Source organism: Myotis yumanensis, unplaced genomic scaffold (genome assembly GCF_028538775.1).
Source record: "Myotis yumanensis isolate MYYU_CA2020_CCGP unplaced genomic scaffold, mMyoYum1.0.hap1 SCAF_21, whole genome shotgun sequence".
In the NCBI taxonomy this organism is placed as follows: Eukaryota; Metazoa; Chordata; class Mammalia; order Chiroptera; family Vespertilionidae; genus Myotis; species Myotis yumanensis.
In genome coordinates, this window is record NW_027223772.1 from 13,789,843 (window position 1) to 13,816,633 (window position 26,791).

The window sequence follows — 26,791 nt, forward strand, 5'->3', positions numbered from 1 at the left end:
CAGGACTGTGGGCACGTGTTCCACTGCCTTTGGCACAGCTAGTCCACGTGGCTTCTCCACTGAACAGAGGGGTGGGGCACGTTCACCGGCAGCTCCGGAGCAGCCTGGAATCAATCGGGCAGCCCGAAGGACATCCATCCAAGGCTTTGTCCAACTGCCCCTCCGCACTCACTCTTGGTCATTACTCGGATGAAACAAGGGAAGCAGTAGCCAGTGAAGATATTCACTAGTGAGGCCTGTTTTGTGCCGTATTTGGCAGCAGAATGCATCCCCAAGAACTGGACAACAGAGGTCGTGTGGGACAGCATTCCTGAGCTCAGCGTGGCCCACACAGCAGAAGTGACGCCTGCTCAGGGCAACCACAGGAGCCCTGGGTGCCGGACCGGCACACAAGTGTGAGGCAGACAGCCCAGCGGAGCCTGGAGGAGGGCGCCATCAGAACCAGCCCCCACACTGCTCTCTATCAGGCCTGGACCTCTTGGGGTGGCATCTTGCCTGACTCTATTACAACGCTGTCCGTTACCCACGCTCCTGCGTGCATCTGCTCCCCAGGTTGTGCTTCCTGGGTAGACTTAGACTTCCGGTAGCACTTTCCTGGTGGACTTGCCCAGGGGAATGGGTCAGTTGAATTAAATTTTGCCCAGACAACTACAGTCAAACTTTTTTCATTAAAAACATACAGCACAGAACGTTAGTCTTACCTCTTTCTTAGTCTTAAAAAATAGAAATTTAGAGGGATCATTTGTACAGGATGTATAGGTATGTACACCTTTACTATGCACGTGAAAAAGCAGACAAGTTTACAAAACCTGCACTTTACAAACGCTTTCCTCCTGGGGCTCTGGACCAAGGCAGCTGCCTGAGTTCCTGTGGCCGGGCACCTGTCTACCGGGAAGAACCGAGTCCCCTGACCACAGCGCAGGGTCAAGAAAGGCGGCTGGCAGGTCACGGGTTCCTCTCCACCGGCTGCTGGAGGCAGAGCTCGCTCCCGGCGGAGACGATGGGCAGCCTGTTCGCCAGGTGGTGGTTGATGAGGTGGCTGATGCTGTCAAAGATCCTGTCCCTCGTCCGGATCTGTGAAGGGCACGGAGGGAAGTCAGCATCACCCACAGGCAGAAATTAAAGAACAGGCCCTGCTTGGTGTCAGCCAGACCATCTGAACTGGAGGGTCACTTCCTCCCTCTCAGAGATGGTCTGCAAGGTCCCTGGTCACTGTTGCTGCCAGTCTATTCAGTCTGCTCATCTGTCCACCCCTCCGGGACTGAGCCATGGCTTCCCCTCACCTTTGGCAATAGGCCATGGTGAGCTCCCCTGCCCCCTGCCAGCCTTCTCTTCCCTGCTCCCTCCTGCCCTCATAGGATCCATCACAGAAACCTCTGTCTAACTGTCTGCACCGCTCACTGAGGTCTGCAGGCTTCCATGCCCCTCCCACCTGCAGGCCTTTGCATGGCAGTCCCTGGGCCCAACCCCTAACCCCCTCCCCCCCCCCCCCCCCCCCCCCCACACACACACATACTGAGCTGGCACTTCCAGGTACAGACCACACCCTAAGAAGGCTGTATGAGGCCTGGCCAAGAGCAATCTCTCAATATATATTCTGGACACAGCCCGCTGGGGCTGCTCCTCTGAGAGGGAGTTGGAGATAAGGCGGGGAGCGGGTACCTGGCTACACCATTCACCCTCCAGGCCCTTAGAGGGCCCTCGTGGTGGGGCTGGGAGGCCTGGGTGCCCAACCTGTCTCTCCACCTTATTGCTGGGAGCCCACCCCTTCCTGATGGCAACCTGCTGTCTCTCACCCCTCCCTCGGGGAATCCAGGGGCATGTCTACCCTCCCATTGACCTACTTGTCCTAATATTCTCCTTTCCCCAAGCTCTTAATCTCTCCCCTTCCCTAGGTAGCCACTGTCTCCCCTCCATCATCTCACCAACGGGACATTGCTCTCTGGCTTTCAGCCCCCATCTCACTTCCGCCCCAAATCTATGCTCCAGGTGTGCACATCGGACACCCCTGTCCAGGCCGTCTGCTCCGAGCTCTACCAATTAGCAGCCAAAGGAACTTTAAATTAGGATGTTTTCATCTCCTGGGATCCAATTCTGAGGCGGGCCCCTCCTCACCCATCTCTGTAAGCACCAGAGGCAGAGACCTCCCAGGCCACAGGGTCACCTGACTCTTGGGCATTAGCCTCAGTAGGGATGTAATCTCATGGACACATTCAGAAAGGGACCTTTCTGTAAGACTTCTGGCATCTTTCCATTGAGGTTCAGTCCTCCTGGAGCTCCTAGAATTTCCCGCCCTGAGTGACATGGGCAGACCCTTCCTTGGAAGCCAGGAGCGCTCAGGAGCTCAGCTTGAAACTAGTGTTGTCAGCATGTTGCCTTGACATTGACTTCTTATTCCCACTTCTTAACAATTAACACTCATGTAAGTCTGGGGCAATGAGGGTGGTTTAAGGACGATTATGACAGGAAGTGTCTGAGACAGTGGTCTCAACCTGGGCTCATGTCAAAATCACCCAAGGAGCTTTGCTAACTCCATACCCAGACCGACTGTATCAGGAACTGGAGGTGGGGCCCAGGCACCAATGTATTTTATGCTACATCCATGATTCTAACTTGCTACTCAAACTGAGGACCACTGGTCAGTGCTTTGGAATATATGGCCTGGCTAATATAAAGGCACACTTAAACAAAGGCACAGAAAAGAGGTAAGTCATAAATTCACTGCATTTAAAAAAAAAAAAGGCCAGTTCACTTCATTCTCATGAATATTTACCCAAACCTGAGTCTGGCTCCTGCCCAGAGAACTTGGAACCCACAGAGCTATCTGTGTGGACCCAACTGCCATGTGCCCGAAGTGCAAGGGCTGGTGAAGAGCACTTAGCCACCAGGCAAACTTCCCCAGGCACCTAGAAGGATTCTGCTGCAGCTATGACATGTGGAATGTTACCCCAGACAGCTGTGTGAGGCTCTGCATAGCAACCGGGAAGCAAACATGAAGGCCATAGGAGGCCAGAATAAATATGCATATGTTGGAAGGAGAAAGATCTGAAGTCAATAATCTAAACTTCCACCCTGGGAAACTAGAAAAAAAAAGCAAATTAAGTCCTAAGTAAATAGAGAAAACAAATAATAAAGGTTAGAGCAGAAATCAATGAAATTGAAATTAGAAACCAATAGAGAAAACTAATGATCCATAAAGTGAGTTTTTGGAAGAGATAAACTCAACAAGCCTTCAGGCAAACTAAGGAAAAGAGAGGACACAAATTATGAATATCAGAAATGAAAAAAAGGGTCATCACTATAGATCTCATGGGCATTAAAAGGATAATAATAAAATAAAAAATATGACGGCAGAGTAAGTGGATGCTGCACAGACACGCTCCCAAAACCAAACTGGAATTACAACTAAAATACAGAAAAGCTTCCAAGAACGGAAAATGGAGACTGCATAGAGACTGGTAGGAGGGGCAGAGGTGCAAAAGGGCTGGTTGGGCTCCCACTGACAGCAACTGAAGTTCTAGAAGGATATCTCAGCTGTGAGGGGTTGCCACTGAGAACTCTGGGGTCTAATCCCCAAGCTGAGCCCCCCAACAGAGAGCACCAGAACTGAGAAGGGTGCCCACATAACATCTGGCTGTGATAAGCGGCAGGGTTGCTGTCTGCCAGGGAGAGAGCTGGAAATTCAGGTGCCCTCTTAAAGGGCCAACACATAAAATTCCCTGTGTAGCCACTCATCTTGTGCTCTGGCAGAGGGAGAGCAGAGTGGACTGGAGCTGTGTGAACAGAAGCCAGGATTGGGGCACTGGGGGTTAGAGATCAGAAGGCAGACACATCAGTTTCCTATGCTGAGTCATTCCCTCAGGCCATTGAGGATATCTTTCTCATGCAGACATTTATTATACAGGTGGCTTCACCTGGGGGGGAAGACAGCTGACCCACCCTATTGGAAAACGCCTTGCTCCATAGTGTAGTCTCCAAGACCCATTAAGAGACTGAGAATAACAATTAGCCTCCAGGCAGAAGCAATTGCACCACCTTGTTGAAAAAACTGTCACCACACCTGTGGATCATTGCCTGAGGGGAATTCAAGACAGAATCCTATCATTTTGTAGTCAGAGATGGTCTCTGGCTATGAGTCTTTACCTGAGCTAATTAGTCAGAAACAGCATTTGACACTGTCCTGCACTAGAGATTGAGAGGTGTAGCAGATCCAGCTAATACATAGTCACAAACCCAAACAGAAAGCCAAAATGAGGAGACAAAGAAACAACCCCCAAATGAAAGAACAAGAGAATTCTCCAGAAAAAGAGATAAATAGAATGGCGATAAGAAATTTATCAGACATAGAGTTCAGAATAATGATGGTAAAGATGTTCAACAGCATGAGAAAAAATATAGTAACTATGAAAGCAGAAATAAAGAATGACATAGCATAAATAAAGAACATATTAGAAGGAATACACAGCAGATTAGAGGAAGCTGAGGATCAAATCAGTGAATTAGAAGACAGGGTTGAAAAAAACACTCAACCAGAGAACCAAAAAGAAAAAAAAAATTAAAAACAGGAGGACAGCTTAAGGGAGCTTTGGGACAGCATGAAACATAACAATATTCAAATAGCAGGTGTGCTAGGAGAGGCAGAAAGGTTGAAAGGGATAGAGAACATGTTTGAAGAAATAATGACAGAAAACTTCCCTAACCTGGTAAAGGAAAAAGTCACACAAGTTTAGGAGGCACAGAGAACCCCAAGCAAGAAGACCCCAAATAGGCCCACACCCAGACACATCATAAATAAAATGCCAAAAATTAAAGACAAAGAGAAAAGCAAACTGTTACCTACAAAAGAGCCCCCATAAGGCTGACACCTGATTTCTCATCAGAAACTCTACAGGCCAGAAGGGAATGGCATGAAGTACTCAATATAATAGAAAACAAGGATCTGAGACCAAGATTACTATATCCAGCAAGGCTGTCATTCTAAATAGATGGTAAAATAAAGAAATTCCTGGACAAAAATAGATACAGGAGTACATCATCACCAAGTCAGCATTATAAGAAATGCTAAAGGGACTGCTCTAATGAGAAGAAAGAGAGAGAAGCCTAGGCATACAGAATTAAAATGGCAATAAATATGGACCTATCAATAATAACCTTAAGTGTAAATGGATTAAATTCTCCAGTCAAAAGACATAGGGTAGCTGAATGGATACAAAAACATGACCCAACTATATGCTTTGTACAAGAGACCAACCTCAGAACAAAAGACACACACAGGATGAGAATGAAAGGATGGAAAAAATTTTTCCATGCAAATGAAAACAAAAAAAAAGCTGGAATAGCAATACTCATATCTGACAAAATAGACTTCAAAATGAAGGCCATCACAAGAGACAACAAAGCTCACTACATAATACTAAAAGGATCAATCCAACAAGAGGATATAACCTGGGTAAGCATATATGCACCCAATAAAAGAGCACCTAAAAATATTATTAAAAACTTCTAGAGGACTTTAACAGAGAGATTGACAACAATACAGTCAGAGTAGGGGACTTTAAAACCCCTCTGACTTCACTGGATAGGTCTTCCAGACAAAAACTTAACATAGAAACAGTGACTCTAAAGGACACACTGGATCAGATGGATTTAATTGACATTTATAGAACATTTCACCCCAAAGCTGCAGAATATACATTCTTCTCAAGTGCACTCACAAAGATAGACCACTTGTTAGGACACAAAACAAATATCTACAAGTTCAAGAAGAGTGAAATCATATCAAGCATCTTCTCTGATCACAGTTGAATGAAATTAGAAATCAACTACAGTAAAAACACCCCAAAATATTCAAACACAAGTTATTAAACAATGAATGGGTTACCAACAAGATTAAGAAAGAAATAAAAAACATCCTGTAAACAAATGAATACACAACAAATCAAAATCTCTGGGACACAGAAAAAGCAGTCCTGAGAGGGAAGTTCATAGTACTACAAGCCTACCTTAAAAATTAACAATAAACTATTTAACCCTACAACTTAAGGGATTAGAAAGAGAGCAACCAAAAAAGCCCAGAGTAAGTGGAGGAAGGAAATAATAAAGATGAGAGCAAAAATAAATGAAATAGCAACTAAAAAAACAATACAAAAAAAATCAATGAAACCAAGAGCTGATTCTTTGAAATGATAAACAAGATTGATGAACCATTAGCCAGACTCATCAAGAAACAAAGAGAGAGAAACCAATAAAAAAAATCAGAAAATGAAAGTGGAGATGTAACCACAGACACCACAGAAATACAAAGAATTGTAAGGAAACACTATGAACAACTATATGCCAACAAGCTGGACAATGTGGATGAAATAGACAAATTCCTAGAAAAATACAATCTCCCAAAATGGAATCAGGAAAAATAAGAAAATCTGAATAGGCCAATAACAATCAATGAAATAGAAGCAGTAAGAAAAAAAACTCCCAGCAAACAAAAGCCCAGGTCCAGACAGCTTCATAGGAGAGTTTTACCAAACATTCAAAGAACTAACACCTATACTCCTCAAACTATTTCAGAAAATCCAAGAGGAAGGAACACTTCCAAACTCTTTTTATGAGGCCAACATTATCCTAATTCCCAAACCAGATGAAGACACTGCAAAGAAAGAAAATTATAGGCCAATATTCCTGATGAACACAGATGCTAAAATTCTCAACAAAATATTAGCAAGTCACATCCAGCAATATATTAAAAAGATCATACACCATGATCAAGTGGGATTTATTCCAGGGATGCAAGGCTGGTACAATATTTACAAATCAATAAACATGATACATCACATAAACAAATTGAAAGACAAAAATCACAGGATCATATCAATAGATGTAGAAAAAGCATTCAACAAAATCCAACACCCATTTTTGATAAAAACTTTCAGCAAAGTGGGAATAGAAGGAGCATATTTCAACATGATAAAGGCCATATATGACAAATCTACAGCCAACATCATACTCAATGGGCAAAAACTAAAACCATTTCCCCTAAGAACAGGAACAAGACAGGGACGCCCACTTTCACCACTCCTGTTCAACATAGTACTGGAAGTGCTAGCTATAGTGATCAGACAAGAAGAAGAAATAAAAAGCATCCAAATTGGAAAAGAAGAAGTAAAACTGTCCTTATTCACAGATAGCATGATATTGTACTTAGAAAACCCCAAAGAATCCATTAAAAAACTACTAGATTTAATACATGAATTCAGTAATGTAGCAGGATACAAAATTAACACCCAGAAATCTATGGCGTTTTTATACATCAACTAGAGGCCCAGTGCATGAAATTCATGCACTGGTAGGGTCCCTAGTGGCTGCCAGCTGCCAGCCGGGGCCTCCCTCCCTTCCCAGCCAGCCCCACCCCCTGGTCAAACTCCCAGACAACTCCCGGTTGAGGGGACAATTTGCATACTATGCATTTATTATGCAGGATAATGAACTCACAGAAAGAGAAACTAAAAAAAAAAAATCCCATTTACCATTGCAACAAAAAAAATTAAGATACTTAGGAATAAACTTAACTAAGGAGGTAAAAGACCTGTACTCAGAAAACTACAGGGCATTGAAAAAAGAGATAGAGGAAAACATAAACAAATGGAAGAATATACCATGTTCATGGATTGGTAGAATCAACATCATTAAAATGTCCATACTACCCAAAGCAATCTATAGATTCAATGCAATCCGCATTAAGATACCAACAGAATATTTCACAGACTTAGAACAAACTCTCCAACAATTGATATAGAATAAAAAAAAAAAGACCCTGAATAGCCGCTGCAATCCTGAGAAAGAACAAAGTTGGAGGGACCACAATACCAGATATCAAGCTACATTACAAAGCCACTGTTCTCAAAACTGCCTGGTACTGGCACAAGAACAGACATATAGACCAATGGAAAAGAATAGAGAACCCAGAGTTCAACCCAAGCCACTATGCTCAATTAATATTTGACAAAGGAGGCAAGAGCATACAATGGAGTCAAGATAGTCTTTTCAATAAATGGTGGTGGGAAAATTGGACAGATACATGCAAAAAAAATGAAACTAGACCACCAACTTACACCAGACACAAAAATAAACTCAAAATGGATAAAGAACTTAAACATAAGATGGGAAACCATAAAAATCTTAGAAGAATCCATAGGCAGCAAAATATCAGACATATGTCGTAGCAATATCTTTACAGATACAGCTTCTAAGGCAAAGGAAACTAAGGAGAAAGTAAACAAATGGGACTACATCAAAATAAAAAGTTTCTGCACAGCAAAAGAAACCATCAATAAAAAAATAAGAAAGCCCACTGCGTGGGAAAACATATTTGCCAATGTTATCTCCCATAAGGGTTTAATCTCCAAAATTTACAGGGAACTCATATAACTTAACAAAAGGAAGATAAACAATCCAATCAAAAAATGGGCAAAGGACCTAAATAGATATTTTTTGAAAGTGGACATACAGAAGGCCAAGAGACATATGAAAACATGCTCAAAGTCACTAATCATCCTAGAGATGCAAAGTAAAGTGACAATGAGGAACCATGTCACACCTGTCAGAATGGCTATCATCAACAAATCAACAAACGACAATTGCTGGTGAGGATGCAGAGAAAAAGGAACCCTCCTGCACTGCTGGTGGGAATTCAGACTGGTGCAGCCACTGTGGAGAACAGTATGGAGTTTCCTCAAAAAATTAAAGATGGAACTGCCATTTGACCCAATGATCCCACTTCTAGGAATATATCCCAAGAAATCAGAAACACCAATCAGAAAGGATATATGTACCCCTATGTTCATAGCAGCACAATTTACAATAGCTAAGATCTGGAAACAGCCTAAGTGCCCATCAGCAGATGAGTGGATTAGAAAACTGTGATATATCTACACAATGGAACACTACGCTGCAGTAAAAAAGAAGGAACTCTTACCATTTGCAACAGCATGGATGGACCTGGAAAGCATCATGCTAAGCGAAATAAGCCAGTCAGAGAAAGGTAAATATCACATGAGCTCACTCATTTGTGGAATATAATGAACAACATAAACTGATGAACAAAAATAGATCCAGAGAAAAAAAATATTTTAGAATATAATAGAAGTAATCCTGTTATTTGCAGATTTTTAATATTTCCTATAACTTTTGTGATTTTATACTATGTTAGTACAGTTTGGGTAATATTATTATATTTAAAATCATTTTTCTTGAAAAAATATGAATCTGGACACTGACCTTACACCTTTCACATAAATTAACTCAAAATGGATAAATGACTTAAATGTAAGACACAAAACTATAGAACTCTTACAAGATAACATAGGAAGCAACTAGATGACGATGGGTTCGGTGATGACCTTTTAAATATGACATCAGCGACATAATTAATAAAAGGAATAATAGGCTGGACTGCATTAAAATGAAAAATTTCTGCTCTACAAATCACACTGTCAAGAGAATGAGAAGACAAGCTACAGACTGGGAGAAAATATCTGCAAAAGGCACATCTGATGAAGAACTTTTATCCAAAAAATACAAAGATCTCTTAAAACTAACAATAAAAAACAGCAACCAGTTTTAAAAATGGGCCAAAGACTTTACCAGACAACTCAGGAGAGAAGGTGTATGCATGGCAAATAAACATGAAAAGGAGCTGCACATCCCTGTCACAGGGAATGTGAGGAAGCCAATGAGACACCACCGAACACCTATTAGAATGGCCCAACTCCCGAGCACTGACAACAAATGCCGGCGAGGATATGGAGCAAGTCTCTCACCCATTGCTGGTGGGAATGCAAAACGTACAGTCACTTTGGAAGATCGTTTGATGGTTTTTTATAAAACTAAACAGATAACCTTATCATATGATGTAGCAATAGCTCTCTGTGGTATTTACCCAAAGGAGTTGCAAACGTATGTCCATGAATATTTACAGCAAGTGTAGTAATAATTGCCAAAATTTGGAAGCAACCAAGTTGTCCTTCAGTAATGAATGATCAATAATCTGTGGTCCCCCCAGACAATAGAATATTATTCAGTGCTAAAAAGAAATGAGCTATGAAGCTATGAAAAGGATGGAGGAACCTTAAATGCATGTCACTAAGTGAAAGGAGCCCATCTGAAAAGTCTACGTACTGTGTGACTCCAACTATATCCTTGGGAAAGGTAAGACTATGGAGACAGCAAAAGATCAGTGGTTTCGAGGGTGAGGGGAGTGAACAGGCAGAGCAGCCAGGATGGCTTTCAGGGCGGTGAAACTGTTTTGTATAATACAGTAACGGTGGCTACGTGTCGTTATACATTATCCAAACCCATAGAATATCCAACACCAAGATGAGCCTCATGTAAACTATGGACTCCGGGTGAGGATGACACGCCAATGCAGACTCATCAGCAGGGGTGTTGATGGTGGCGGGGCTGTGCATGTGGGAAATCTCTGTTCCTTCCTCTGAATTTTGCTGTGAACATAAAACTTCCCTAAAAATTAAAGTATCTTTTTTAAAAGAGTAGACTAAATATTCAAGTTGATAGTGTCAGATGGGATAAGGCTTTCAAGGGGAGCAGCTTGGGAGACAATAAAGTTTCACGAAGAAAGGAAGGCACCATCTTTAAACAAGGCACCTTAGGGCTCCTGAAACTGTTCATTGTAAGGCATTTCCACTTTGGTTTAATGTTGAAACCACTATTCCTAAAAGTGTGTTACCTTTTTAAGGCAGAGATCCCCAAGGTCCCACAGCAGCTTACGGAACTCTTCCTCTTCCCCAGGCAGGGACAGAAATGCCTGCTCAGCTTCATAGGTGTCTGGTCAGCTGGCATCACTCCCTCAGTGTCCACAATGGGGAGGCAGGGATGGAGGTGGGAGGCAGCGGTCAATCTCAGTTTTGAGTAGAATGTCCAGGTTGGGGGCACAAAAGAGACCAAGTGAAGTCTCTGAGCTTCCCGCACCTCTACCCCCTCATTCATTCTGGACTTTTCCTCCATCAAAATTGAGTAAGTATGCCCTAACCGGTTTGGCTCAGTGGATAGAGAGTTGGCCTGCGGACTGAAGGGTCCCAGGTTCGATTCCGGCCAAGGGCATATACCTTGATTGCAGGCACATCCCCAGTAGGGGGTGTGCAGGAGGCAGCTGATTGATGTTTCTCTCTCATCGATGTTTCTAGCTCTCTATCCCCCTCCCTTCCTCTCTGTAAAAAAAGTCAATAAAATATATATATATTTTTTTTTTTTTTTTAAAAAAAGATTGAGTAAGTAGAGCATGGACATCTGTCGAAAGGGACGTTGGGCGGCTGGTGTCCAGTCTGTGCTTTCTACCCAGCGGTGGAAGAAGTGGCACCCATGAGCATTGCGACGATGTGGTGAGGTCTGGGTGGTGCAGGGGGCTGGTTATCCAGGAGGGCAGAGGGGGGCAGAACAGACTTGCAGGCCTGGTTGGACCTCGCACAATCACATCACATGTGAACCTCAATTCCCTCCCAGACGTGGGGCAGCTGGACCAGCCCTTTGGAACTCCAGCAGGGGCAGGCTTTAACCTTTTGTTCTGTCAAGAAAGTGTAACAAACACACGGAATCCAGCTCCAAGATGACATTTTAGGAGCTCTGCAGCTGATAGAACAGAACGTAGTGTCTCCAAATGCAGCACTCTCGGCCCAGGAAAACCCGTTCTGGGCCTGCTGGTCGGCCACTAGGGGCTCACCTCCGTGGGCTCCAGGATAAGTCACTGCTCAGAAAACGGCAGGAAGTCCTAATTCAGCTGCTAAAGGAGAGGGGCTGGACCCATGCACTCAATTCATCCCCAAAGCTGCCTGCCCCAGCAACGGCCTCCAAGACTAGAGGACACCCCAAATGGCCCATACAGCGAGGGGCCTGGCCCTGGATGCCAGCCCAAGGAGGACACATTCATCTGGCAAAGCTAACCTGATACCTTTTCAAAAATCTGAACTCAGAGGAAACTGGAGAGAAGCAGAGTGGTAAAAGCAGTGGCTGGATGCCCTCCCCTGGCTAGGGTGGAAGTGTGTGCCTCTGGCGCCCTCTGGTGGCCAGCAGAACACAACAGCATGGTGTTGCCCTCCCCAAACATTTTCTTCTTAGCCATGGAACAATCCTGCAACTAAAGCACCAAAAATGCACATCCCAGGAACCAGGCAGAAAGAGGCAGGTCCAGAGCACACCAGGGCCCCGTCTTGTTCCAGGGCCTGTGAGAAGGGGCCTGGAAGGCCATCTTCACTTGATGGCAAGGCAACAGGTCACATGACTTACCCAGGACCTCAGGTGACCTTGACCAACCTGGCAGTGTAATTTCTATTGAACAAATTTGTACAGAATGAAGGCACAATGCCAATGATGGGGATCAGGAGGCCATCTAGCAATCTGGGCAAACCTGGGTCCCCTCCTCAGCAGGGGCCTCTGCCCCCACCCCAAGCCCCAGCAGAATCCTCGTTCCTAGCTGAAGCCAGCCATTGCTCCAGCGCCTTGACATTCCCCCCGAGTTCCGGAAGGAAAGGGGATGCCTGGGAGTCTTCAGTGTAGGGAGGGTCTCTCCTGCCCCACTGCCTACTCAGACCTGAGCCACGCAACAGGGAGCACCCCCTCCACTCACCCCTCCACTCACAGCCTGCTTCTCGGCCTGGCCAAGGTCATCTGTGGCCTCAAGGGTTTTCCAAGGCACACGATGGCTTGCAGAGAGTGGGCCCCTCCTGGCCTTGATCTCTGCAGGAGGGAGGGCAGGCACTGGCTTTCTTCATCTGATCACATTGCAGCAAGAGAAGGGGCTCAGTGCCCCGGGCTCAGGTGTCCGGAGACTGAGGTGTGTGGGGCTCAGGTGCCCACGCTGATCACAGCATGAAAACTGATAGGCCTCGGGGTCAGCAGCCAGGAATAAACCCAGAGGCCAGCTTGATAAGGCTTCTGTGTAAGGTATCTTTGAGTTGTTGACAGTATTTTTAATCATTTCACACAGAGTCTGGAAGTAGAAGAAAATGAGATCCCAAAGGTGGGAAGGAATACTGCTTCAGGCTTCCAGAGGGGCTGGTCTCATTAGGGAGCCTGAGAAACACCTCAAAGGTGGTGGAAATTAAAGTAAGTAACAAATACAGACTGTATTCTGATTTCTCAATCGCACCAGTGAGGCTGTGATAATCTCTCTTTGTCTGTTCTCTGCCACAACCTCCAGAAATCCAAAGTGACATGGGGGAGATGGACACCCTCCAGATTAGTTCTCCTTTTCTGCCTGTCTGTTCTTATACACCTTTCGAAATTCAGTGGAAATTAATTTCTCAAAATGTATTCATCCAGGCTCCTCCGTGACCTCCTCTGTGTCTCAGGGGCTGTGCACACAGAACAGAACCAGAAGGTGTGTCTTGGGTTCGAATCTACCGCTAGCTGCTATGGTAATTTGATTAGTTACTGACAGTGCAGGTGGGTGGGGAAAAGGGGCGCTTTCACAGATATTGAGGGGTGTGGTCAGTCGTGGAATGGGCAGTGTGAGGGGAGGTGCTGGAGGCTGAGGCTTGGTGACAGGCCAGTGGTAGGAGGTATCCAGAGGGCAGGAGGGTGAGGAGGAGGGATGATGGCAAGCTGCCTTCCACTTAGAGGGTGGGCTTGTGTTGCCTAGGGAATGTTTAAGTGGAGTTGCCCTGTGGGCAGTTAGGTACTCTTTAAAGACTGTGCATTAACCAGGACATTTGATCAATGACAAAATGATTGCATCCGACCCCTTCCAAAGGGTCAGACTGGAACCGGCAAAGCCTTCATTCTGATGCTTCCGGATGACAACTCTGGCTCTGCGGGAACAGGATGAGCGTGAAGCCGCTGCCCTTCGGCTCCTCTCTCAGCACTGGCTGGACCCACGGAGACCTCACCCCAAAGGCTTGTGCTCAGCACAGCCCACCCCAGCAGGACGCAGCCACCACAGCCATGTTGCCTGGCCTCTCCCACGTTTGAAATTCAGACCAGACCCAGGCTTTCCCTAGGCACAAAGCCCACCGTGCCAGGCCATGTCAGCCTCCAGAATGCTGAGCCAAGAGTCAGGCTTGGGATCTTGTACACCAATTGCTTGCACTCCTCCAGTCAACGCCTTACTGCACATGAGCACTCAATTCCCTTCCAAAGAGTGAAACTGAACTTGGATCTCTGCACAGCTGGGGTCCTGTGGCCACGTCTCCCTGTCAGCCTGTGGCTTCCTGGCCACCATGTCCGAGTGAGGAGGACACTCGTGTGCCCCGTGGCCCCTGCTCCTTCTGGGTTTTACTCCCCTTCCTCTCCTAGTTCCAAGGGACTGAGGAGCCCCAGTCATCGCCAAGTTTGCCCAAGAGTCAGAAAAGTCTTATTTCTGACAATAGAAATGAAAACAAGATGGAAGGCTGACCATGTGGCCAAAAGGAAATTCATAGGAAAAGGGCACCCACCAGGGTTTCTTCGCTGGAGATGTGCGGGGAAGCTGTGGGCACCCGAGCACCCACTCCCCCGGGAAAGACTCATGAGCTCCGGCCATTGGAATTTTACAGAGAGACGGATGGAAGTTCCTTGCTAATTATCAAGTGAGGGAGACGCTAAAATGTACCTATGTGTTTTTATTTCTTTAATTTGGCTTAACTTTGCAATCCGTGCTAGAAAATAGAGATTGGTAAACAGCTGATATTTTATATTATTAAATAATTCTATTTTTATAGGAAAGGCATGAGAAAAGGAATTATAAGTTAAAACGTGAGGCCGAGTGTAAGCATTGTCCCATCTCACCTACCCCAACCCCAATGGAAGAGATGTCTGAAACAAAAGAGAAGATGGATTGCCAGAGGACATGATGACCTCAGCATGAAAAGACAGGAGACTGTTGAATTAAACAGCAAGAAAGAGGAGAGCCTAGAGTGGAGGAGGAGAGAGAGCGCCTGTGGGCGAGGGGCATCCCAGCCACAGAGGGAGCAAGAGCAGCTGGGCCCCTGGGAGATTCCTGCATCGACCTGCAGGCAGCTCCACAGCCCCTCCTTCCCTCTCACCTCCTTACGGCCAAACTAGTATTTACTTTCAGGAAGAAGCCAGAGAACGTTTATCCAAAGAAACAAAACAGGAGGGCACGTGGCTAGGCTGTAGGAGAGTGACGGTGGCATCAAAGTGTTTCCGGGAGCCCCCAGCCTGAGGGGCCAAGGCCCTGTCCTCTCCTTCAGTCCTCTAACCTGTCAGGCAACAGCTCCCCACCCCAGACCTATTCCCACCATCCTCTTTTTTTCCCCACGCCCTACCACACACAGAGTCTCAGTCCGTCTTCCAGGCCAGGCCTGGGGAAGGCTAGAGGGAAACGGACCTGCGTGTGTTACAACAGAAGAGCCCCATGAGGAGCACCGGTCCAGCCTCCTGTTCTCATGTGTCCCAGGGAAATGTGCGGGGCATCTTAAGAACACCAAGGTCATGAAGAGAAAAACTGTGATGAGCAAATAAAACACCTGACCCCAGAAGATGATCTGAAAAATAGATAAAAACTCATTAATAACATCAAAAAGCCAAAAAGATACTTGAGCCATTAAAAAGAAGATGCATGGGGGAAAGACAATCAGAGAACAACAAGTTTTCTTTTAGAAGTTAAATATACAATCTGGAAAAGTATATGTGTCGTTTCTATATCCATGAAGTTTGAAAGATAGTCAAAGAAAGCTTCTAGAACATAGAGCAAATTTTCAAAGAACTGGAAACTACAGAAAAAAAGAGAAAGAAGGTCAGTGCAAGAGACGTAGCCCCTCAATGAGGTGTTCAAAGAAGACAGAATATGGGAGAAATTAGCAAAGAAATATTATAAGAAAATTGCTCTGACTTATATGAATAATAAAAGTTTTCAGATTGAAACAGCTCATCATTCATGATCATATCATTACAGAAGGAAAAGAAAAGAGAAAAAAGAGTCTAAAATTTCTAGAGGAAAAAAAGTAACCTACAAAAGATCAGGAATCTGACCAGTCGTACTACAACCAACCATACGATGAAACAAAAGTGACTTCCAAATGCATTTTCCAGACAGGGACAGATGGGAGAGTTCATGCCCATGAACCTGTTCTGAGGAAAGCCTGACGAGCCACTCCAATGAAAACTGAGTAAAAACCTAGAAAGAAGAAGATACAGTGTACACAACAGGCTGGAACTTACCAGGAGTGCAGTCGAAATATTTTCCTGGAGGGATGGATTTGCTCTAGAAATCTGTTAATCAGGGAATAAGACTGTGTTCGGGTGTGTTCCAAAAAATAGATGGAATGAGCTAGATAACAGTAATGAAATGGTGAGGAAAGCAGAAGAAGGCAATTGGAAACTTTGAGATTAACATTAAAAGCAATGTATAAAATAGGATGTATATAATGTAATGTTGGAACTAAATAGATATGTAATATATGGATAACAAATTTGCCTATAACTGCACCAAGGAGGTGGGAAGGAGCCCAGTTGCACTGGGCTGAGGAAATAATTTCAAATGGCAAAATAATCATTATAACAATGTATGGTTGGGTTTGTAACAATACATGTAGTGTGTATAACAATAATGTCACACAAAGAGAGAAGGAAATAGAGTTATATAGGAACTAGAGGCCCGGTGCACAAAAATTTGTGCACTCGGGGGTAGGGGGCCCCTCAGCCCGGCCTGTGCCCTCTCGCAGTCTGGGACCCCTCGGGGGTGACCACTTGCTGGCTTAGGCCTGCTCCCCGGGGGATTGGGCCTAAATATGGCAATCAGACATCCCTCTGGCAGCCCGGCAGCCCTCAGGGGATGTCCATTTGCCAGCGGGGAGCAGACCTAAGCTGCAGTCAGACATCCTTAGCGCTGCTGAGGAAGCAGGAGAGGCTCCCACCACCACCGCTGTACTGGCAGCCATCACCCTGGCTTGTGGCTGAGCAGAGCTCCCCTCTGTGAGAGTGCACTGACCACCAGAGAGCAGCTCCTGCATTGAGCATCTGCCCCCTGGTGGTCAGTGTGTGTCATAGTGACCAGTCATTCCCAGTCTTTCTGCTGTTAGGGTCAGTTTGCATATTACCCTTTTACTATATAGGATAGAGGCCTGGTGCACGGGTGGGGGCCGGCTGGTTTGCCCTGAAGGGTGTCCCGGATCAGGGTGGGGGTCCCGCTTGGGTGCCTGGCCAGCCTGGGAGAGGGGCTGATGGCTGTTTGCAGCTGGTCACACCCCTTTCAGCGTGGGGGTCCCCACTGGGGTGCCTGGCCAGTCTGGGTGAGGGGCTGAGGGCTGTTTTCAGGCTGGCGGGTGACTGAAGCTCCCAGCCTCTTTTTTTTTTTTTTTTATTCTGGAATATGTTTACCTTCTATAGCTGTCACTGGAGCTGAGAGCCGGCTCCAGCTCTGAGGCCGTGGCTGGCTGAAAGCAGGTATCTGGGTTTGTTTAGCTTCTATAATTGAAACTCTGTTACCATCACTGGCACTCTAAGCTCTGAGCCCGCTGCCAGCTGAAAGCAGGTTTCTTTGTTTGTTTAGCTTCTATAATTCCAACATTGTTGCATCTGGAGCTCAGAGCCGGGCTGCCAGCAGGCAGGGAACCTTGGCTTCCTCCATCACTGGAGCAAGCAAGCCTCATGTTCGCTTCAGCTGTGTGGCTGCCAGCAGCCATCTTGGTTAATTTGCATATCCTGCTGATTAGCCGATGGGAAGTGTAGCGGAGGTATGGTTAATTACCATGTTTGTCTATTATTAGGTAGGATAGCATTTCTATTTATCACAGGAAATAAGTTAGTATAAATCTGAAGCTGATTCTGGTAAATTCAGATGTATATGGTAAACCACTAAAAATAATGTAAAAAATATTGAAAAGTTATTAAAGAAATTAAAATACTACCTTATAAAAATCTACCTAATGTAAAAGAAAGCAGTGAAAAATGAAGAGTAATATATAAAACAAAAAGTAAATGCAGATGCAAATCCAACTATATCAATTATAACATCAAATATAAACAAATTAAATAATTCAATCAAAAGGCATAGGCTGTCAGAGCAGATAAAACATGATCTACCTAAATGCTGTCTAGAGAAGACACACTTTAGATTCAGACATCCAGGTAAGTTGAAAGTAAAGAAAGGAAAAAATATATATCATGCAAACAGCAATCACAAGAAATCTATACAAATATCAGAAAATAGACTTCAAAACAAACAAACAAAAAGTTACTAGAGATAAAGAGGGACATTTCATAAAGATAAAAGGTCAATCCAACAAGATTAGTGATCTCTCTCTCTCTCTCTCTCTCTCTCTATATATATATATATATATGCCTAAGCAACTGTTATGATGCACACTGACCACCAAGGGGCAGATGTTCAAGGAAGGAGCTGCCCCCTGGTGGTCAGTGTGCTCCCACAGCCAACCTCCAGGGGTCCCTCCCCCTGACCGGCCAACTTCTCGCTATCCTTCCCCCTGGCTGGCCCCAATTGGCCCCGATCACTGGCCAGACCGAGGGATCCTACCCATGCATGAATTTGTGCATCAGGCCTCTAGTATAATTATAAACATAAAACATAATAACAGAGCACCAAAATAAAACAAGCAAAACTGACAAAAATCAAGAGAGAAATAGACAAATTCAACAATAACAGTTAGAGAACTAGATATCCCACTTTTAATAGTAGATAGAGCAACAAGACAGAAGATCAATAAGGAAAAAAAAAAGATTTGCTCAATACTACAAACCTAACAAACATTTATAGAACACTCCACTCAAAAACATCAAAATATACAGTCTCCTCAAGTGTATATTGACTATCACCAGGACACACCATATGCTGGTCCATAAAATAAATAAAATAAATTTAAAATGATAGAACTAATACAACTTATTTTCTCTGACCCAAATGGAATGAAATCAAGAATCAAAAGCAGGAAAAAAATTCGCAAATATGTAAAAATTAAACAATACTAGTAAGCTCCTACATAACCAATGGGTCAAAGGAGAATTCAGCAGAAAACTTATAAAATATTTAAAATGAATGAAAATGAAGACACAACAGATCAAACTTATGGGATGCAGCCAATGCTGAGAAGTTTATACCTATAAAAGCCCATATTAAGAAAAAAGAAAGGTCTCAAATCAATAACTTAACCTCCCACTTTAAGATACTGAAAAAAAAGAAGAGCAAAATAAACCTAAAACAAGCAGAAGAAAGAAAATCATAAAGATTAGGTCAGAGATAAAACAAAACAGAGAATAGGGGGAAAAATAAATGAAACCAGAAGCTGGTTCTTTGAAAATATCAATAACATTGACACAGCTAGGAGAAACCAAGATGGCAGCATAGGTTAACGCCGGAGTTTGCTGCCTCGAACAACCACTTCAAAAATACAACTAAAAGACAGAACGGACATCATCCAGAACCACAGAAAGGCTGGCTGAATGGAAGTACTACAACTAGGAAGAACTGAGAATCAGAGGAGGCGCAGTGTTGAAGTAGAATACTAAGGTGTGGAGTGCGTGCTGCGTGGGCTGGTGGCTGAGGGCATGGTTGTCTGTTTCAATCTGGAGGGAGCCTCAGACTCAGAGCTCCAGATCCGGGCGAGTCTCTAGGGACCCAGACTCAAACGGGAGAAGCAGTACTGTCTGGCTACGGTCCCTCCGAGGTTTGCAGCTGTTGCTGGGACAGAGAGGCAGAGCCCCTGGGGACGGACTGAGAGCAGCCATAACTGCTCCCTCCTCTGCCCTGTTGATCCCCTGGGACCTGCCCCTCCCAAGCCCTGCACAGAGGCATTTGCTGGATAGCCTCAGGCAAAGGCTAGATTAGCACCTCCCTAGAGGACACAAGTTCTTCCACTGCAGACACAGCTGATTATCACAGCCAGTCGGCCTGGAGGTCAAATCCCTCTAGTATTAACTATAACAATCAAGGCTTAACTACAACAAGACTGCGCACAAAGACCACTAGGGGGTGTACCAAGAAAGCGTAAAAAATGCGGAGACAAAGAAACAGGACAAAACTATCAAGGGAGGATATTGAGTTCAGAACCACACTTTTGAGGTCTCTCAAGAGGCTTCTAGAGTCTGTCAATAAACTTGATGAGATGTACAGGAAATCTAATGAGACCCTCGATGGTGTGATAAAGGACCATCTAGAAAGTAAGCATACACTGACTGAAATAAAGAATATTATACAGACTCCCAACAGCAAACCAGAGGAGCCCAAGAATCAAGTCAAAGATTTGAAATGCAAAGAAGCAAAAAACACCCAACCGGAAAAGCAAAATGAAAAAAGAACCCAAAAATACGAAGATAGTGTAAGGAGCCTCTGGGACAGCTTCAAACGTACCAACATCAGAATTATAGGAGTGCCAGAAGATGAGAGAGAGCAAGATATTGAAAACCTATTTGAAGAAATAATGACAGAAAACTTCCCCCACCTGGTGAAAGAAATAGACTTACAGGTCCAGGAAGCACAGAGAACCCCAAACAAAAGGAATCCAAAGAGGACCACACCAAGACACATCATCATTAAAATGCCAAGAGCAAAAGACAAAGAGAGAATCTTAAAAGCAGCAAGAGAAAGACAGTCAGTTACCTACAAGGGAGTACCCATACGAATGTCAGCTGATTTCTCAACAGAAACTTTGCAGGCCAGAAGGGAGTGGCAAGAAATACTCAAAGTGATGAATACCAAGAACCTACAACCAAGATTACTTTATCCAGCAAAGCTATCATTCAGAATTGAAGGTCAGATAAAGAGCTTCACAGATAAGGAAAAGCTAAAGGGGTTCATCACCACCAAACCAGTATTATATGAAATGCTGAAAGGTATCCTTTAAGAAGAGGAAGAAGAAGAAAAAGGTAAAGATACAAATTATGAACAACAAATATGCATCTATCAACAAATGAATCTAAGAATCAAGTGAATAAATAACCTGATGTACAGAATGAACTGGTGATTATAATAGAATCAGGGACATAGAAAGGGAATGGATTGACTATTCTTGGGGGGAAAAGGGGTGTGGGAGATGCGGGAAGAGACTGGACAAAAATCGTGCACCTATGGATGAACACAGTGGGTGGGGAATAAGGGCGGAGGGTGGGGTGGGAGCTGGAAGGAGGGGAGTTATGGGGGGAAAAAAGAGGAACAAATGTAATAATCTGAACAATAAAGATTTAATTAAAAAAATCACTGTAGCTATTAAAATAAAGAAGAAAAACTAAAAAAAATAATAATAATAACATTGACAAACATTTAGTTATGCTGACCAAAGCAGGGGCAGGGGGAACTACTCATACAGAAAAGTCCAGGACCAAATGACTTGACTCCTGAATCCTACCAAATATTTATAGAATTACACCAATTGTTCAGAAACTCTTCCAAGAAAGTAGAAGAGGAGAGAATGCTTCCAAACTGATGCTTTCAAACTCTTCTATAAGATTAGTATTACCCTGATGCCAAAGCCAGACAAAGAAACTATAAGAAAAAAGCCATAGATTAATATCTCTTATTAATATGATATAAAAATTATCAACAAAAAACACTAGCAACACAAATCTATCCACAGATAAAAAGAATCATACATCATGACCAAGTGGAAATTTTCCCAGGAATGCAAGGCAAGTTCAACATCTGAAAATCAATGTAATACTTGTCAATGGAATTTAAAAATGATCTCAATAGGTACATAAAAAGCACTTGACAAAATCCAATACCCTTTCATGTTAAAAAAATATTAGAAGAAGGAAATTTTTGTAGCCTGATGAAGGACATCCACATAAAACCCTCAGTTAACATCATACTTAATTCAAGAGACTGGATTATTTCCCTTAAATCAGTAACAAGGATGTTAACTCTTGCCACTTCTACTCAACATTGTTCTAGCCAGGCAATTACTTAATAGAAAGAAATAAAAGCCATCAGATTTGAAAGGAAATGTAAAACTGACTGTATTCACAGATAACATAATCTATAAATAGAAAACCCCCAGGAACCCACTAAAAAAACTATTAGAACTAATAGAGTTCAGCAAATTTGCAGGATACAAAATCACTATACAAAAGTCCATTGTATTTATCTACACTTTCAATGCACACTATGAGAAGGAAATTGAGAAAACAATTGCATTCACAAGAGCATCCAACAAATTAAATATTTTAAAATAAATTCAACGGAAGTGAAAAACCTACTCTGAAAAGTACAAAACATTGTTGAAAGAAATTAAAGACGATCTAAATAAGTGGAAAACCATGCATGTTTATGAATCAGAAGACTTACATTGTTAAGATGGCTATATTCCCCCATCTAAACACCAATTGGTCTGCATTCAACACAATCCCTATAAAGTCCCAAATGACTTTTCTTTTGAAGTTGACAAGCTGATTCTAAAATTCATATGGAGTTGCAAGGGGCCTTGAATGACCAAAACAATCCTGAAAAAAAAAAAGTCGAGGACTCACTTTCTTACTTAGAAACTTACTACAAAGCAACAGTAATCAATACAGTGTGGTACTGACACAAAGATAGACTTTGAGATCCGTGAAAAAGAATTGAGAATTCAGAAATACACACACACACACACAGTCAATTGGTTTTTAACAATGATGTCAAACTCATTCAATGGGGAAAACAATTGTGTTTTCAACAAATAATGCGGTGAAAACTGGACATACACATGCAAAAAATGAAGTTGAACCATTTCCTTACTCTATATATACAAGGTGGATCAAAGACTTAAATGTAACACTAAAACTATAAAGCTGCCAGAAAAGCATGCAGCTAAATCTTAATGGATTTTTAAAAAGAATTCTAAGATATAATACCAAAAGCCTGAGCAACAAAAGAAAAAAACACACAAACAAATTGAACGGTCACAGTTCCATTCTCGGTCAGGGCACATGCCTGGGTTGTGGGCTTGATCCCCAGTGTGGGGTGTGCAGGAGTTAGCCCATCGGTGACTCTCTCTCATCATTGATGTTTCTCTCTCTCTCTCTCTCTCTCTCTCTCTCTCAAATCAATACAAATATATTTTAAAAAGAAGGAATTAAAGGGATTAGTGTGTTTTTCCCCCCTCCATTTCATTAATTTCTTTTCCCTCCTTAGGTAGACAAATAGTAAAAACTAGGACATCCAAAAGTAATTCATATACAAGGAAAATTAGAAAATCATTGTACAGGCCCAAGGAACTATGCAGAGTCAGAAAATACCTGAAAGACCTTACATTTGACCCCAGGCTGATTCTCAGCACAGACATAGCTTACATCAACTAAGAAAAACAAAATAAAAAGAAAACCCTCAGGACCAGTGGGGAGGGGGAAAAATCTGATTCCCAAAGTCAAATTAGATATTAGATTTACTATTCAGTTTTCAACAGAAAACATCACAAGGCATATAAAGAAACAAGAAAGTATGTACCATTCAAAGGCAAAAATAAACCAGCAGAAACTGTCTCCGAAAAGGACCTGGTAGCACATCTAATAGACAAAGGCTTTAAAACACTGTCTTACAGATCCTCAAAGAACTAAAGATGTGAAGTGAAAAAATAAATAAATAAGAAAGATGTATGAACAAAATGGAAAATCAATAAATCCTACTAAATAGAAACCAAAGAGAAATCCTGAAGCTGAAAATGACAATAACTGAAATGAAAAATTCACTAGAGTAATTCAAAGGCATATTTAAGCAGACAAAATTGGGGAACTTGGTTATTAAGTTCTGAGTAACAGAAAGAAAAAAGATTGAAGAAAAGTGAACAGAGCCTAAAGGATCTGTGGGATACCATTAAGCAGACCAATATACACATTGTGAGAGTCTTAGAGGGAGAAGACTGAGAGAAAGGGAAAGACAGAATGTTTGAAGAAAAAACAACAGAAAATTTCCAAATTTTATGGAGGCTATGAATGTACAAACATCCAAGAAGCTCAATGAATGTCAAGCAGGATGAATACAAAGACACCCACACCAAGACACATTATAATCAAACTGTCAAAAGACAATGACAAAGAAAGAAGTTTGAAAGCAGTAAAAAAGAGTAACTTGTCATATTCAAGAGATCCTTAATAAGATTACCAGCAGATTTCTCATCAGAAACTTTAGAGGCTAGATGGCAGTGGATTTATACATTTAAAAAGCTAAGAGAGAAAAAACATGTCAACTAAGAATCCTATATCTGACAAAACTGTCCTTCAAAAGTGAAGAAGAAATCAAGACAATCCCAGGTAAACAAAAGCTGAGACAGTTCATTTCCACTAGACTTGCCCAATAAGAATTGCTAAAGGGGGTTCTGCAGGTTGACAGGAAAGGAGATTAGAAAGTAACTAGAAGCTGTATGAAGAAATAAAGATCACAGTAAAGTTAAATACATGGGCGATTATGAAAACTGCTATTATTAAATATTTGGTTTGTAATTCTAAATGTTGTTTTCTACACACTTTAAGAGACTAATCCATTAAAAATATTAGTTTATGTTTTTGGACATAAATGTATAGGACTATAAGATGGTATAATTTAGCTAAATTTTAACTTAGATTTTTTAAATGTTTTTATTGATTTTTTTATTTTATTTTTTTAGAGAGAGAGAAACATCACGGAAAGAGAAACATCATCAATCAGCTGCCTTCTGCACACCCCCTACTGGGGATTGAGCCTGCAACCTGGACATGTGACCTGACCAGAATTGAACTGTGACTTCTTGGTTCATGGGTTGACATTCAACCACTGAGCCACACCGGTCAGGCTAACTTTTTATTTTTTAAAAATACCTAAAATTTTCAACTGAAATATTATATTCTCATTGAATTGCTGAGGCATTTTCTCTCCTGTTTCTTTGGATAAAAATAAATGAATTAACAGACAGCCTATGCAAATGGAAAGAACTCTGGACTGATTTTGTTTAGAAAAAGCTTACTTGTGATTCTATGACTGCCAGTAGCTGGTGATCCTTAGCACCCCACATCACCTTCTTGGGCTCTCAATTCCTAAAAAAGCTTGAGGTTAATTTATGAATTCACTAGTCTAATGCTTGTTGAACACCTACTATGTGCCAGGCACAAAACAAACTCTAGAAAATAAACTCTAGAAAAACTAAAACAAAATCTTGTCAAAAATTGTGAAGTAGCAACAATGAGTAAATCTAGGTGCTCAGGGATAGTGCAGTGAGCAAAACGGCTACCTTCATGTGATTATAGTCCAGGTTGGGGAGGGGGGCAAATAATAAACAAACTAGCAAATAAACTAGTGCTTGTGTGTGATAAGTGCTTGAGTAAAAATAAATCAGGGAATATCTAGGGGATTCTATTTGAGATAAAATGGTGAGGGAAGGGTTGTCTTATTTGGAGTAAATCTAGCTCATTGGAAGGGATGAATATAACCCTATAATCTTGACACCCAAACCAGATGAGCACACACAAATGACAGCAGCAAACACAATGAAGACACTTCACTTAGGAACAGTGACTGAAGAACCCTAAAAAAACTAATGCCCAAATCCAACAATGCATTTCACAATTCCCATGTCAAGACCAAAGAGGGTTCATGCCAAGTCATAACATCAGAAACATCTACCTATGTACTACCCCACAATAATGGACTTAAGAAAAAAACCACAGAATTATCTCAAAAGACACTGACATTTGATAAAGTTCAAAAGCATTTGATAAAGTTCAATACCTACACATGATAAAAGTAATTAGGTAATTAATATGCACCAATTCCAATAGAGCAGAGGCTTGTTCTTTTAACTGATTCATGAACATATCCCAGGTGATAAAAACAATGCCTGGATTTAGTAGCCATTAGGTACACATTTGCTTAGTGAATGAACCATGGAAGGAAGGAAGGAAGGAAGGAAGGAAGGAAGGAAGGAAGGAAGGAAGGAAGGAAAGGAGGGAGGGAGGGAGGGAGGGAGGGAGGGGAGGGGAGGGGAGGGGAGGGGAGGGAGGAAAATTCTTTAGGCTGACAAGGGCAGTCTACCCAAAGCTTACATCATCCTTAATGGAACAAAACCTCAAACATTGCCTTTCAGGTTGGGAACAAGACGAGGGCGCCCTCTCCTGGCCAATGCTCAAAGATGCCCCAGCCAGCAAGGTGGGATTAGAACACTGCGGACAGGGACTGGAAGGCAGGCAACAAAACTGTCAGTGTTTGCAACGCAGTTCCAGTAAAACGATCGCAACCACATTCCTCTCCCTGCAGCAGTAACTATAGAGAAAAAGTAACCAAAAACTACATACCACTTACAACAGGAACTAAACCTAGACACTAGAAAGCAACCTAACAGGAAACAGAAGAGCTTTCTGAAGAGGATTTTAAAATTCTAACCAAGGACATCTTCAAAACTAAATAAATGGAGCCTTATGCCATGCTCATGGATGTGATGACTTAATATCGAAAAATGTCAGCTCTCCCCAAATTAATCTATAAATTCAATGCAAATCTTATCAAAACCCCAGCATATTCTCTCTCTCTCTCTCTCTCTCTCTCTCTCTCTCTCTCTCTCTCTCCTTGATAAAGTGAATCTAAAGTCTGAACAAAGAAGAATGAGGATGTGAGAATAGGCAAGGCAACTTACCAACAGGAGAATCAAGAGGAAAGACTCACCCCACCAGAGCTGAGGACAGTTTCAAAGCCGTAATGACTAGCGCAGTTTCTTATACAAGAAACACTAAACAGTGAGGTCAATAGGACAGAGCTGACGGTGCAGAAACAGCCCAGGACACAGGGACTCAGTGTTAACAGGCAGAGCATCAGCACGACAGAGAACAGGTGAATTATTTGACAAATAGTGACCAAAAGATTGGCTCACTACATGGAAATATTTAAAATGTT

The 26,791-nt window shown here is 42.7% G+C and overlaps 1 protein-coding gene across 1 annotated transcript in view; it reads right to left on the reverse strand.

Moving 5' to 3' along the window:
- Positions 1–691: 691 nt before the first annotated feature.
- Positions 692–26,791, reverse strand: part of SHC3 (SHC adaptor protein 3) — a 148,555-nt gene continuing 122,455 nt past the window's right edge. The window contains exon 12 of the mRNA XM_070400816.1: positions 692–1,074. Coding sequence (XP_070256917.1) covers positions 946–1,074 — 129 coding nt within the window. The 3' untranslated portion in view covers positions 692–945. The remainder of the gene's footprint in view (positions 1,075–26,791) is intronic.